At 42.3% G+C, this 16,136-nt stretch overlaps 1 protein-coding gene across 7 annotated transcripts in view; it reads left to right on the top strand.

The window, feature by feature from the left end:
* The window catches only part of AKAP13 (A-kinase anchoring protein 13), a 344,553-nt gene that overhangs the window by 181,696 nt on the left and 146,721 nt on the right, over positions 1-16,136 (top strand). For all 7 annotated transcript variants that reach the window (XM_075069695.1, XM_075069692.1, XM_075069694.1 and 4 more), the window contains 2 exons: positions 2,595-5,577; positions 11,071-11,147. In XM_075069695.1, the coding sequence (XP_074925796.1) occupies positions 2,595-5,577; positions 11,071-11,147 (3,060 nt within the window). The remainder of the gene's footprint in view (positions 1-2,594; positions 5,578-11,070; positions 11,148-16,136) is intronic.

Genomic DNA, 16,136 nt, shown 5'->3' with positions numbered 1-16,136 from the left:
ACGTCAGCGGCGGTAGGTGTTGGGGGGCCCTCCCACTCCCTATTTTTGTCAGGGTTATTTTTAGTCAAAGTCATATTTCTGTGAATTTTTGGTTATTGGCTATGACCTGTCTGTGACTTTTACTAAAAATTGGCATGACAAAATCTTAGTCTTTCTAATGACTGATGAATCAGAGCCTTCTTGATGGCTGTGAATTCATCCTGTCATTAACATAACCAAACGACATGTTAAACACAAACCACCACCTAAGACCAAAGGAGTGTTGAACTGAATGGCCGGAGGTTGCTACAATTTGTGAATCATGAGTAGCTGTTTGAGTTTGAGAGGTCATGGAATCAAAGTATTTTTGGGGGGAAATTAGGCATGTGAGTGCTTCCTGGGAATGGAGGGGCACTGGGGTCGAAAAGTGGGGAAGGATGGGGAGAGGGGTGTGAGGTTGCAGTGTGGGGAGTTGGGATTATGGGGAGGGGGATAAATGGTGATGGTGAGGAGGGGAGAAAGGTTGAGGGCTCAGGGGAGAGCGGGATGGCACCCTGAGCTCTGCCAGTGCATCCCAACTGTGCACCCAACCCCGCTACCTCTTCCAAAGTCTTTGGGGGAAAATTAGCTATGCAGATATTTCCCGGGAGTGGTGAGGGAGGGGAGAGGTGTTTGGGACTGCAGCGAGGAGAGGGTGGTTACAAGAAGGGAGATAACTGCAAGCGGGGAAAGAGGTTGAGGGATCAGGTGAAGGAGGCTTGGGGGTTAGAGACAATGGAGGGGTACTGCAGTGGGAAGGAGGCTGTTGGGGTGTGTGGCAGAGGGGAGAATAGGGGCAGGGGCTCTTGTAAGTCTCACATTACCTCCTCCCTTATGTACATCCATATCTGGTGGACTCTCGTGCCTCTAGTGGTTCTAAGTCCCCTTTCTGCCTCCCCCTCGCCTCCCTAAGCTGGGCTATGGGGTACCTTGCACCTCTGGGTGTGTCTGAGCCTCTCATACTGCCACCCATGTGTGGGTCAGGATCTAGGGGGCCCATGCTCGTCTACAGTCCTCCTTCCCATCTTTCTCAGTTCATCCAAGATCTGAAGTCCTGCCCATTTGAATGGGGAGCTGAGAATGGGCATACCATGTATATCATAGACTCTAAAGAGGGTTGGGAACATTCACTAATATGAGAGGAGTGTCCACCCTGTGTCTCAGAGCTGTTGTTTCAAGTTGTCTCAGTCTCCGTGGGTGTTCTCATTCAGCTGAGATGTGATCATGGTACACCTTTCAGAGCCTCCTATGCTGAAGATGGGTGCGTAGAGGAGCCCTCTTCCACCGTTGTCCCTCAGTCCTTCCTGTTTAAAGGATGATGCTTTTAAGTGCTCTAAAATCTGCATGCTTGCACGGATATTTGCTATACTTCATGGGAGTGCAGAGTGGGACGAGTGACCCCCATTTAGGGTCCTTGAAACCAATTCTGGTGAGAAAAGCCCCCCAAATAATTATCCATTTTCAAAAAGTTTGTGTGGCTTTTTTGTTCTGAACTAGAGATTAAACTTTTGCTCTGAAGTGGGACAAAATGGTCTCTGTCGATCAGATTCTACCCTAGGCACCTGATAAGTCTTGCGGGGATCCAAATTGTGAACAGTATTTAAGAACAGGTAAGCTTCTTAGCAGATGTGCAGTCTGGAAGGATTATATCGATCAAAGGGGGGAAAAAAGCGTTTCTATGCGACCACTTTATGCTTGCCTGTGTAGTTCAAGGGAATTGGCCGACCCCATTGTGCTGGTGAATATCCCACCACTGACATTTATCGTCTGAGCTGTTGTACACCTGAACTATAGAGATTTAATAATGCATATTCCTTGCTACAAGTGGTCTCTGTTATTATGTGGTTTTATTTTATTACTAGGGTTACTGTAAACACAGCAGGATAGTCAGCAGCTGTTCTAACCAAAATGCATGTTACATTGGGTGGAGAGGAGCTGGAGACAGAGGACTTGGTATGTGGGAGTGGGGTGGGAGAAGGAGCAAGCACAGGGAGATGGACTGTAGAGGGAATGGGCAATGAGGAAAGGTGGTAAGCAAGCCTTGGATTGGTTGTTTGAGAAAATCCTGTATTTTACTAGCCCCCCAGGGGATGGTGGCAAGTGGCTGCTTCCTGCTTTGTGGGCAGATTAATACAGTGTTTGCAAAGACACAGGGAATCTGTAATCCTCCTACAGGGTGGCAGTTCAGCCCAGAGCCAGTCTCGAAAAGAACTGCATGTGCCATTTTGGAGCTGGATTGTACATTCAAATGCATGTTTACTTAATACTGCAAATTAAATTTAAATCCTGCTCTTTTCTGAGTTTAAATTTAAATCCATTCAAGCAATAGTCTTCAATATATCCAGTGGCTGGCAAGACTTAAAAGATCAATTTACTGTTCCAGTACATTTTGTAGATGTGGTTCAAGTGGATATACACGCAGAGATGGAGGGAGGGGCTGGTCTCATTTTGTATGCACTCAAGTTAATGTTACAGATTTAAGAATTGTACAGGTGACTGATAAATCAACATGTACACTTTGAGAGTGTGACATACAGCACAACAAATAGTCATAGTCTTTATTTCCCTCTTTTCAGAGTGCACCAAAACAACCAGAGCCTGAGCTGAGAACTTCAGATGATAACTGCAATATAGGAACAGAGGTGGAGGGTTTTCTGGCTGCTGCAGCCCCCCTCTCAGAAGAAACGCCAACAGAAGGAAGCAAAGAATGCCCTTCTGCACTGGTTGACTTTGATGTGAGGCAGCTCTCAGCCCCAATGGGCCACGAAGAGAACCAATGTGACAGTGGCAGTTTGGAAGTGCATAACGACACATCAAGTGATTTGTTGAGCCTGGCGCGTGTAGAGAACCCAGTTTTTTCCTGTGAAAGTAAAAAAACAGCTACGTTGAGTAAAAAGGAAGAGGAGGGGCCAGCCGCTATTGTAGACTCTGGGACTGTATCAGATAAAAATGACAGCACGCTGAGCTCGGCTGCTGGAGTGAACGGTGCTGCAAGCCTATCCTGTGGAAATACAAATGAGGAAACCGGAATGATATCCACTGGAGTTGTTTTGAGTCAAGCCAGCCTGTGTAGTAGAGATAATACCCAACAGGAAGTGCAAATCGTTGAAGAGTGCACAACTGAAAGCTCTCTTCCTGTGGCTGAAACTGCATGCAAAGCCCAAACGCCCTGGGAGGGTGTGGCTGTGGCTATGGGCCAGGCAGAATGCAAGAACTGTACAGGGTCAGTGGATGCTGCTTCAATCCAGCAGCGTGTGGAGAATGGAGAGGATGAGACCCAGGGTTCAAAAACTTCAAGTCTGAAAGAGCAGCCCCCAGCAAGTGGGGAGTCGTTCCATGCTACTGAGCCCTTTCTTGCAGCGTCACCAAAATCTCCAAGAAAAGGTGGGGAATTTGGAGATAGACAAGAGATGCAGGCACAGGATAGTCCAAATGCACGTGTCAACAGTGATATTATCCCTGTTGGCCATTGGGAGGCAAGTAGCAGCGAAGAGAGTGGAACAGACCCAAACACCAAAAATGCAAAGATTGATTTGGCTGCAGGCTTAGTCCAAGGTGAACCCCTTGTAAAGCAGAGACAGAGTATGATTGCCAACACTGGAGAGGATCTGCTGGTTGTGACTGAAATAAAGGTTTCAGAGAATGCATTGAAACATGAGCCTGTTGTTTTGGAAGTGAATAACAATAGTAAGAGTGGTGAGCAGGGCGTGCAGGCGGAAGATGGAAACGCAGACCTTGGGCTGAATGAACTGGTTTTGAGTGACAATGTGGAGAATAATTCTGAAATGAAAAACAGTCCCCTTGACAGGCCTGGTCCGAGTGATGCAGAGACTGTATGTTCCCTCGAAAGCAGTAAAACTATTGCAAATGTAAATGAAGGCGAAGGTGACAGTGAAGCCCTTAAAACGATGTCACTAGGAACGGAAACTACTGGCAGAGGAAGCACAGATTCAGCAGAGGAAGGCCAGGGGTCTGCTGACAATTACCACCCTGAGAATCAAGGTGTTTTAAAAGGTGAAATGTGTGACAGCTTAAAACCAGACGCTGCTTCAGCTAGCAAATGTGAGCCTGGGTCACAACCTCCATTTGACACAGGTTTGTCCTCAGCAGGAAAAGAGCCTCTGCAAAACCAATTGGTGGCATCAGAAAGCATTTCTGAACAGGAGGGGGCTGGCAAGCAAATCAAATCATTCTCGTCTCCCTTATTTAAAGAAGATTTACAACAGGGACAGGCAATTGGTCAGGAGAGAGAGGCTGCAGTGGCACCTCCAGGACAGGAGGCGTCTGTGCATGGTAATGATCCTGTCTTCTCTTCATGCGGCATGGGCACAGAGTGTATCCAGAATAATTTAATGGACACACCCTCTGCAATTCATAATAAAGAATCTAAACAAAACCAGGAAGTAGCAGCAGTAGCAGAGACAGCAGTGCTTGCTGAACAGGGCAGTTCTGTGCATGGTAAGATACCAGCAGAAACTGGTTTGCCTAAAGACAGTGGGGGAAAGGAGGGCTCTGATGAGCAAAGTCTGTCACAGCCGGCTGAAGAGAGTAAAGCTGAACCCAGTCAGGAGCTATGTGAAAGTGGGACACTTGGCAAAGAAAAAGGTTTGTCCGAGGAGCCTACATCTGCTGCTGTTGTGAAATCCTCTGTCTGCAGTCAGGACGAGGAGTCTGCAGCGACTGACAGTAACGCAGATATTGGGCTGAAAGGGGAAATCTCCTGTCAGGAAGCAGATGACAATGCAACAGTGGATGCAGAAGAAAGTATTGTACAAGGGCCTGAATCAGAGTACAAATCGCTGGATGCGAAGAATGACCCTCCTCCCGACACAATGTTGAACCAAGAATGTGATCTCAGTCAGGAGGCACAGGAAGGCTCTCTGCAAAACAAAGCGCCAGAATTAAAGGAGGTCTCTGTTATGGAAGCACCTTCTGTTGCCTTTGAGAATAAGGAACCCTTAGGTGTAGCTGAAACATCCACAGTACCAGGTGATCCAGAAGAGGAGGAGGATATGAACAATGTACTCTCCAGAGCATCACTTCAGCCTATTGCAGAAGAACCCCCCTGCGACAGCGACTCCAGCACTGACACCATTTGTTTGGCCAGTGAGAGCGAAGTTGGGTTTGAAGTTAAAGAAGCCCAGCAACAGGTCTTGGATTGGCCCAAAAAAGAACAAGAGGAGCAGAACAATGCCATGCTGGAAGCGTCTCTCTCACAGTCACAGCCATACAATCTAAATGGTGCTGCTGAGCTTACACGTGACGTGGGGGCAAAGAGCTTGGTTCCAGAGGCTGAGGGCTCCTGGCTGCATAAAGTTCCCAATATGGTGAAAAGTCCGGATGGATTTGTTTCTATATCAGAAACTTCTTCCGTCCCTGAGTCTGCAGTTGGGAAGCTAGAGTGTGTACCTGTTGGGGTTCTCCCCCCATCCCTTCCTGAAGCCCGAATGATTATGGGAGACATCCTTAATGGAGATATGGATTTAAGTTTGCAGTTTGGTGAACCAACGAATCGGGGGGATGCAAGCTCAGAAGTGCTAGGATCTGAGTCTGTTACAGGTAAGCAAAATAGTGTCTTGTTTTTTTTATATAGCACCATATGTGCGCATGGCATTTCACATGCAAATAAAGGAAGAAGCTTTCTGCCAGAAAAAGCTTCCAACTTAAATGAGATTTCTTTTTTTTAAAGAATGAAAATCAGGCCATGGTGGGGAGAGAAATGGGTGTCGGAGGCCAGCCCTGGGAGGGGAATCCTGCACTTGGCAAGTGCACATTCTTTTCCTGCGGAGACCAGAAATCTGAAATAGATATTAAAGGTTTACAATACAAGTACATGTTTCTAGGATTGCATCACAGTTAGGAAACAGTCTTATATTTATGCCAAAGTATTTTAGAGGAATCTTTAACATGTAAATTATGTTCCCTAGTAGGAAAGAAAACAGTTAAATGGGAGCGTGATGCTGAAATTTGCTGTGTGTTTGTGTTTCCTTCTGGGCCAGGTGTCCTAAGGTTTTGTGCTAACTTGACTCTTTCCTTCAATTCTGTCCCGTATTCTCTGCGAATTTGGAGTTAGAGTATAACCGTGCTGTATTAAAGCTTCCTTACCGGTCAACTGGAACAGCTGTGAGTGTCATTCTGAACTAGGCAAAGAAGTTTCCTAATTGGTGGCATTGAGTCATTTAAAAAAGAGGGGGAGAGAACACATCCCTCCACCCACTTTTCCTGACTCTGAAGCCATCCTGGAGCGAAGCCGCAGTCTTCCACTGTATTTAAGCAGTGCTGGAATTCAAACGCTCATTACTTATTCAGTGCAACAAGCAAGGATGAAGGATCAGTGGGGACCTCTGAGTGATGTCATAGGAGATAAGTGACTGACTGCATCAGGAGAGCTTTGACAGAGTCAGTCTGTGTTCAACAAGAGCTAATAGGAACCGTCAAAAAATAAAAACAAAACAAAACAGCAACTCTTCCTCTGATAAATACAACAAAAAATAACTGACTTTTGGAGTCTTCCAGTCTGGACTGAAATCACAGGTGACATTTCTACTGAAGCGCACAGCTGATTTGATCCAGGCTTTATATTACACCTGTTTAGGCAGCTGTTAAATGGAAACAGCTGACCTATCTCTGTGTTTCTCTTATTTAGTTATAAGGAATCTATAGGTAAGACATCTCTTTCCTTTAACAAGCTCAAAACAAAAGACTAATTCAAAATTCTGAAGAAAATAATATTAATGTATTGCATCCAGCGACCCCAGCCGTTTAGAGGCGGGAGCTGTAAAATCATAGAAATTTGAGACTGCTTTTTACTGCATAAAGGGAAGAGATTTTGTCAAGTAGAGTTGTGGAAGGTGATTTATTTTAGCATTGACTGGAAGCACAATTGTGGGTACCTATTTTTTGGGGGTGGGATGGTGAATATTTTCTAAGTTTTGGTAAATTTGGGATTTTAAAGAGTTTTATTAGTCATCGTAATTTATAAGCTGCTATTTAACAGGCTGTTTACATGACTCAGAAAGCTCCTTTAAAAAAGAAACTTCTATTTTTGTATTGTGGCAGGTTGACATTTCAATAGAATGGGAGTGGCTGTAAGTCAATACCTGGGAGTGCTAATTTCTTCTGGGAACTCCTTGGTTTTTGTCTCCTGCTGTCTAAGTCTCTGTAGCCAAGGTTTAATTCTACACCGGCTGTTGGATATACAGGTTTTTCATGCAAGATATCTTATAGAAATCCAAGAGACAAGGAATTACAGTGCAGTAAATTAGCACCCATACTGAAAAATAAAACTTGTTTTTATAAAAATGTTAAAACGTCATACTGAGCTGGGGTAGGGGAAAAGAAACTGGGATTTTGTTACAGATTTCAAAAATGTAAAAGGGGAAAAAACATACAAGGATCCAGCATATGTTTATCTCTTCTACTCATAAGAAAAACATGGTCACGATGTGAAGTGGCACAAAGGACAAATTAGGGTAGAATGACTTCTTCTGGGGATTATTGGAACAATCTACAGAATAATGCTATGTGGGCACAGACAAAACATGGGTTTAAAGCAAAGACCAGAAGACGTGTTTTCTGTTGTTGTTATTGTGCTCTGTGTGTGTGTGTGTGTGTGTGTGTGTATAGAGAGAGAGGGAGAGAGAGAGAGAGGAGATGGCATTTAAATGTTCTGTGATAACTGCCCTACCTGGGTAACTTCTTGTCTCGTCAAAGGAGCAAATTACTAAGTACTGTGAGGTTTTTCAAGTTCACTTTGTTCTGAGTCAGAACTTATCTTGGCAAGTAGGGACGTGTATATATTTATTTTGCGGTTAAGGATGTAACTGCTGCTCAGCAGAAAAAACCAAAATCCTTTTCTGACAGACGTTGGGCTGGAGCCCTTCTGAGAGTAGAGGCTTTGGTGGATGCTTCGCAGAAACACACTCACTGGGGATTTTTTTTTTTCATTGTCATTGCTAAATTGTCACAGTTTCTGATATGCAATTGAAGGATTTTTCTCAGTGAGGGGGCAGGGAAAGATGCAAGACCATCTAGCTATGTAAGTTTTTAATTTATGTTAACTGCTTCTGATGACATCACACTCTTTCATCTCATCCCCATGTCATGTGATCAGTTTAATAAGATTTAGAGTTCACCAAAGCAAAATCAAGTCTATATCCAAACATCTTTTCAGGGCCTGGTCCTAAAGTGCAGTGAAGTCAAGGGGAGACTCTCATGCCTCTTGTAGAAATTCTTACGAACCTCATGCAGTACCTAGGGGTTGGGCTTTTTATTCAGCACTGAATTACCCCTGTGAAATGGGATTTTCCATGCAAGCTATTTGAATAGTGCATATTTGGCCTGACTCTCATTTGGGCAAGCAAGCAGTTGGGGTATGATGCTGAAGTTCGAACTCCCAATAGATAAGGTGACACACATTGGCCTGGTTTCTACCGTAACTAAATCACGAATAGCGTGCCTTGTTCTCTAGAGATTCCCCTTGAACAAATTGCACTAATGGATCTCCTGGCAGGTCCAGGCCTTTAGAGAGAATTTATTGGCTGGCATATGCTTAATTTCCATGAGTAGAATTTTACCATTTCTACTTTCCAGCCCCTAACCTCATCAACACCACAGGGACAGAAAGATTTGGCTGTCCAGAAAGGTTTTCACTAGCATTTATTTCAGCAGCTAGGGTGGCAGGTTCCACTGGAGACCAGTTTTATTAATATTAACAATATTACTTAAAGTGCTCCATGCCTGAATGCCTCTGTGATGTATTTCAACACTAGTTTATGGGTTTGGGATATTCATTCTTAGTAGAAGTACTTGTGTTCTGGAAGTGAAGTGCACAAAATTGCTTCTTCCAAATCACATGCTGGACCAGTCCAAGTGATTATATGGAAGGCCACAAAGGACAAAATCTGGAAGTCAGATTTGGCTGGGTTAAATTCATATATGTAAACAATGCTCAGACAGTGATTTGCGAAGATAAAGCCCTTAAAGTATACATCTAGCCAATCACAGATGTTACAGGTTAACAACAAAAATAAGGCCTGATCTTGCTGCCATTGAAGTCAATGGATGTTTAACTGTTGGCTTTAATGGGAGTAGGATTAGACGTGTACCTTGCCCTCTCTTCAGGATCTCAAAACATTTTACAAACATAAATGAATTTATCATCACAACCCCACTGGGAAGGAGACAACTATCATTATGATCCCCATTTCTCAGATGGGGAAGCTGAGGCACAGTCAGTTTAAGCAACTTGTCCAAGGCCACAGAGGAAATGTGTGTCAGAGCCAGGAAGAGAACCCCGATGCCCAGTACTGTGTTTTAGCAACAAGATTGTTCCTTCCACCCCTATACTTAAGGGGCACCTTCTTACATTCATGATAGCAGCCTGTCTTTTTCCCCCTAAACACAGTTCCTTGTCTATATGTGCAGCCTGGGGCCCCAGGGTGGCTCCCTTCCCCCTCTATGCCCTGGGGGAGTTAGGGTGCACATGCTGGGCATTAACAGGCTGGCATTTCTCAGGGGCCCATTCCTGCAGCATTATTGTCCTTTCTGACAGCTCATTTCAAGAGTTTGTGAGGGAGGGTCACCCTTTCTGGCTGAACCCTCCTCCTTATCATAAATACATGATCACTGGCTGTTTTGCCAACAAACTGGTGTCCCCTGGGTGATTCTCGCATGTGCTCAGAACTACTGCTGAATTGTCTCTGGGTTTTTAGTCGGTTCTGCTGTTAACAACCCATATACTCATCATTTCTTTCTATCAGATACCATAGCATTGTGTTAATTTGTAATTTATTTGAATTACATAGCAAGTGGTGTGTAGCAAAGTATCCTTAATGCCCTTAAGACAGACTAGCATGCACTATCAGTGCCAACTGCATTTTTCAGTGGTTTTAATTTAAGATGGAACTGTGGTTTCCTACTGCATCCTTTTGTACAAATGATCCGCTACAAATTGTCAGTTAAAAATCCTTTTGATTCCTATAGTGCTCAGTTACAGATGGCTAGGAGAAAAATGATGTTCCTAATGGTTAGAGCAGGGAGACTGGGGTGTTGCGTTCTGTCCCTGGCTCAGCCACTGACTCACTGACACTTTAGTCAAATCACTTCACCTCTCTGCACTTCTGTAGAATGGGAATATTTATATTACTCGCAAGGGGGCTAGTGAAGCTTCACTCACTCTCTCTGAAGTATTTTGTAATGCATGGCTCTTGAGAAGTGGAAATTGGTTTTAGATTTACGCCCTGGTCTGTGTAGGTGTCACAAGACAAAAATGGTTATTTGAAGTGGGAAAGGTGCAGAGAAAGAAAACGCTGGTGTAAATGGTGATCGTTTAAGTTTTACATGATAATTTGCTGGGAAGAGAGAACAGTGGGGACACAAAGTTTCTTTTGTGTTCCATCAACACTATTACCAGAAAAAAAAAGTGTCCAGACAGTTGCCAAATTTGGATGGAGACTGACTTGTCTTACTGCTCTCTGGCACCTAATCTACCACTTCAGGTTAAGGAGAAGAGGCATGTGTTGAGATGCTGGCATTGCATTAAACACTTGAAAGTTCAGAAAACATTCTTGCCTCCCATCTGTCTCCATGTTATGGTAAAGAATCATAGAATCATAGAAGTTTAGTGTTGGAAGAGACCTCAGGAAGTCATCTAGTCCAACCCCCTTCTCAAAGCAGGACCAACCCCAACTAAATCAGAGACAAACAAATATATACTTTTTGATCATACAGCAGGAATAATGGAAGTCAAGTCTTCTTTCGTGTAAACATATATGCAAATATAACCTAGATTTCAAGCTTCACATAGAGCCATCTGTAGAAGTCTAGTCCTGTGGTTTCTGTGTGCTCACTGCTGTTTCGTAGTTTCCTTCATTCACAGACACCATAGTTGTAAAATTACTAATAAACAAGCAGCAAAGTCAGGAATGAAACCAGCTGTTGGAAGGAAAATAACGCCTGTCAAGTTTTTTAGAACTTTTTGAATAAACAGAGAAACAGCCGCCTTGGGAGAAGTTTGTTTAAATCTACTTTGCAAACCTTCTGTCCTTACAGAAAAGCTGGAGATGAAAACTGAAGATGAGGTGGATTTTTTGAAAGACCTCAGAGAGCATGCAGTTTCTGAAGGAACAGTAAGTGTCATTTTTGCATCTTTATCCTGTACATTGCAATGCTTTAAAAAGACATCTCTGCAGCTGTTGATGATCAGCTGGGTTGCTGATTTCCTTTCTACAGCTGCTGTGAAGCTAAACATAAGTTATACATTGTGGCTTTTCTTTTTAACCTTCTAAAAATAGCATTGATTGTTAGTCCTCCTTATTTTTGAAATGGTATTTAGTTTAAAATAAAAAGATGATAAAAGACAAATTAAAAAATCAAATGCACAAAGTTTTGATGGTCTCATAACGTATGATAGGTAATTCAGGTCTGTTGGTGCCCCACAATATGAGGTTGTCCAAAGTTGAGGTGGTCCAAAGAGGAGGTGAAAGATTCCCTCCTTCCCCTACAGTATTACTGTAGCTCATGGTGTAGTTAACATAAAATTATTGTTCATAAGTGTGTACACAGAGACAGCATGGTCCAGTGGATAGGTCACTGCACTGGAAGTCAGGAGATCTGGTTTTGTATGTGACTCTGTCCTGTTTCCTTGTGCAAGTCACTTCCTCTCTATGCTTCTGTGTCTCCTCCCACCAGTCATCTATTTAATTGTTAATTCGTCAGAGCAGGGGATTATTAACTATGGCCTACTCTATGCTAGAAAGTTAGGTTGACCTAGCTACATCCCTCAAGGATATGAATTTTTCACATTCCTAAAAGACATAGTTAAACCGACCTAAGCCCCAGTGTGAACAGTGCTAGGTCGAACGAAGAGTTCTTCTGTTGATATAGCTACCACCTCTTTGAGAGGTGGATTTACTAAAGACCTCTTCCGTCTCAGTGGTAAGTGTCTATGCTATAGAGGCGCAACTGCAGCTGTGATTCTGTAGTGTTTCCAGTGTGGATGTAGTCTGTGTGTTTGCGCAGTGCTTAGCATAGTGGCACCCCAATTTTGTTTGGAGTCTATATGCACTACAATATTGCAGATAAATAATTATCATAAGCCCAAATATAGGGGGAACCAAATCTGAAGAGAAAAGGGGAACCATAAAATGGGAGACACCAGGAAAAGAACAGGCAGGAAGTTTGAAATGAAGTGAGGTTATTTTGTGTTAAACATTTTCTGTCACCGTCAGCGATGACCATTTTTGAGGATTAATTACAGTAAAAGCTCGGGTATCACATTTGTTTTAGATGGAGTTAAGTTGTGGTTTAAATCAGCCTTCATGCATTTTGCTCTGTTATAAGCTGTCTTTCTTGATGTTATCTGTCCCAATTGTCTTTGAAGCATTTTCAGGAGTGTGGGCTGTTTTAGAGCAGCTGTGTTTGTGTGTTAGTTTATAATTAGGAAGCTAATGTTATAATAGTAAACAATATAGAGATGAAGTAACATTACAGGGTGGAGCCCAGAGAACTCTTCTCTGCACATTAATGAAAGCTCTTTGGGCGGTAAAATAATCTTGCCAAAGCAGACAATAAAATCAGGCTTATTTTTGTAGGTTTTTACCAAGTTAAGGCTGAGTTTGTAATTGTTAACTCAGCGACTAACCAGGGACTAGTGTTGTTAACCTTCCAATCTAAGATGTGTGTGCTTTGATAAATGCCTTTCATTATCATAATGCTGTAGTGTAAAGATGCTGACTGTTCTTCACCCACCCCTTGTAGATAATTTTCATGACTAATCCCTGGGTGTCTGCTTGTATAGCAGGATCTGTTTAGACAAATGCAAAAAAGAACACACCCCCTATTTCATTTATTTCAAGCAACATGCATCTCAAAAGAGCGACAAAAATAAAGGTACTGAATTTAGGTTTTGTTTTATGTGTTCCATCATGTAGGTGGTATGATACTTCAATATAAATCTGGCTGCAGCTTTGTCCTGTCCCTCTGCTTCCCTGGTGAGGGAAGGAGCATGCTCAGATTAGCCAACCTCCCTGGCCCCTTTTTAAATCTGGCTTTTCTGGTGTGGGATCTGGAGCACCAAGAGAATGGAAAGTTTGCTGCAGAAGGAGTGACACAGTTTCCTGTTGCTAAGTTCAACAAAAACAACATAACAACTGTACTATATTAAGGCCATTTAAAAAAAAACAGCTGAAGATTTATAAATAGAGCTTAATTCACACATGTAGGTTTAGCTAGTGGCTAGGTTTAGGCTGGAGATGGGAGGGGGAGGAGAATCACAAAATATAGATGTGCTGCTCTCTCTCTTCTCTGCTACAGTTTTATGCAGTGTTAATTTCACGTAGCCAGGGATTTTTCAGGTGCCTGTTGCCTTCTCATTAGTGGGCCATTTGGTGGTTAGTAAAAGTGGTTTCTTAGCTTGCACCAAATAGGGACTTTTTATTGTTTGCACCTACTCATGGGTTTTGTTTATCAAAGATTCTTTATTGATGTTGTTGGGAAGCAAAGTGAAAGTAACCACATTTTTCACATCTGAAATTTGCATGGTAGTGCAGTATTTGCATATTTATAATTCAGAAATAAACTTGTGTGGAGAGCAGAAAGCATTGACCCTTGTCTCTAAAAGAGAGAAGCTTCATTATCCTGAGCCTGTTGCATGACACATGTGAACATGGGGATGGGGATGGGGAGAATTCTGTATACCACTTATGGTTTAGTCTTCTAGCCAGAGGAGTAATTGGATAGCTGGTGCACAGCGATTCTACTCACTTGAGCATTATCTGTACAGTTACCTATCCTGTCCCAGAATACTTTGCTTGACTGTGGATCTTGTGCACGTGATGGAAAGGCTGCCCTGAAAAGGATTTAGGGAAAGGGTGGCTTTGAGGGTAGCAAACATTAAGAATATAACAGGAAAAGAGTACATGAGAAGGTAGTTCTGGGTGGAAGCTTCTGAATTTAACAATCAACATTTGGATTTGGCTTCTCTGTACACAGAACCACACACTGTGTTTGAGTTCATTGATATAAATAGCTACTGTTGTCATAAATACTGTTAAACACGACCTAGGAAGATCTTCTTTACTGTCACAATGGTGGGGCTGGGTGTTCCAAAGTACCTGTTCATTGCTGATCTTTGCCATCCAACAATTATTTGGAGATGAAATTGTTTGCTTTTCCATCCTCCTTCCTGTAAGGTTTCTCCAATTAAAGTGGGCTTTTAAAGTGGGAATTTCTCAAATGTCCTAAAACTGCTTCCTTAGAAATTATATTTGTTCAATTTTAGGTCCAATTTTGTAGCAAGAATTTCCTAACTTGTTCAAAGAACTAGGGACCACCAAATAAAATTAATAGGCAGTACATTTAAAACAAATCAAAGGAAGTATTTCTTCACACAATGCCCAGTCAACTTGTGGAACTCCTTGCCAGAGGATGTTGTGAAGGCCAAGACCATAACAGGGTTCAAACAAGAACTGGATAAATTCATGGAGGACAGGTCCATCAATGGCTATTAGCCAGGATGGGCAGGAATTTTGTCTCTAGCCTCTGTTTGCCATAAGTTGGGAATGAGCGACAAGGGATGGATCACTTGATGATTACCTGTTCTGTTCATTCCCTCTGAGGCATCTGGTACTGGCCACTGTTGGAAGACAGGATACTGGGCTAGATGGACCTTTGGTCTGACCCAGTTGGGCCATTCTTATGTTCTTCATGCATTTATCAGTATGTACTATAAACTGTGGTTATGTCTGAGATTTTAATTAGCTACTCCTTTGTGTCTCCTTTTGTATTTTGTTTGGGGAACATAAGTGGAATTGGGGACAATAGCAGGATATGATAAATTCATGTTAAACTTTCACTTCAAAAATGGAATGACTCTAGACTCTTCATCCAGGGGTCAAGCCATACTGATGGGAAACCTGTCCCAGCTTCAATACATGGTTATATTCAAGCTTAGCAGACTTGACTTAGTTTCAGTAAACTGACGGGATGTCAGATTATTTTTGCTCTGACAGCCTTAAATCTTTATTAAGTCTCTACCTTTTGAAGAGTTAAATGAGCCTGACTTTGTGTTTGTATTTAGAAATGGAACCTTGTAGCTGTGGGGGGTCAAATTACTGCTTTCTGAAGTACACTTCCACTTTTGTTGGCCCCAGAAATAAATTGCAGCTGTTTTATTCCTTGAATCGCTTTGTGTAGCAATGACACAATGGAAGAAACTGCCTTCCTTGGTTCTTGCTTGTTTTTTTGAGTGTCCAGAGTAACAGTTGGTAGCTGGCCAATGAGAACACAGAGATGGTTCACTAGGAGTTGTCTTTTTTGCTTATTTTGTTTATTTATCATATATTGTTGAGTGTTATGAACCCTCCCTTTAAAAGATGGAAGGTTTTCAAGGACTGTGTATTTTCAACTAAAGGTATGTTGCTGGTAAAAGTGGAATTTGTAATAATCTTTGCGTGGAGGGAAGCGAAACTAAGTAAGCTGTTTGCACTTTTCCACATGTCCACTTCTTCAATAAGGAAACACAAATGACAGGTGCTAGCCACATCATTTACTTCACTGGTAGGTACTCAGGTACCATGGTGATGGATGCAGTAGATACTTGACTAGAATATACTAGATAATGCTGCTTATATACTCTTCCATAAGCCTTTTTGTTCTGTGTTTGCACAGTTCCTGGTATAAGAGTTCTGGTCTATGACATATCTCCTGGGCACTACTGCAGTATAAATTATTAATAATAATAAATTGTTGTTTAACTTTCTTTCCAGCTTAGTCTCCCACATTTGAGGTTGTTAGCACTTAAATTCAACTACAGCACTTAGAAGAAATGGAATTGAATTACTAAACCTGATATTTGCATATATGCTTAGGGTTACTTATGTGAGAGACATATGCACCCAAAAAACACAAAACCAAAATTCTTTTAAGATCCAAAACAATTAGCAACATAAGTGTATTGGTTTTAAATTTAAAACTGCATTTTAAAGTTTTATATTTGAAACCATTTCTCTTTTATTTATCCCCAAGCCCTGAGCTCAAAGCTATATACTTACCTCATCTTAATAAATAAATAAACCTGTTGGCTTTTTCAGTAGCATTATTTTTATTATTTCTTATAG

Source organism: Chelonoidis abingdonii, chromosome 9 (assembly GCF_003597395.2).
Source record: "Chelonoidis abingdonii isolate Lonesome George chromosome 9, CheloAbing_2.0, whole genome shotgun sequence".
NCBI lineage: Eukaryota > Metazoa > Chordata > Testudines > Testudinidae > Chelonoidis > Chelonoidis abingdonii.
This window is presented reverse-complemented; position numbering and strand designations above follow the sequence as displayed.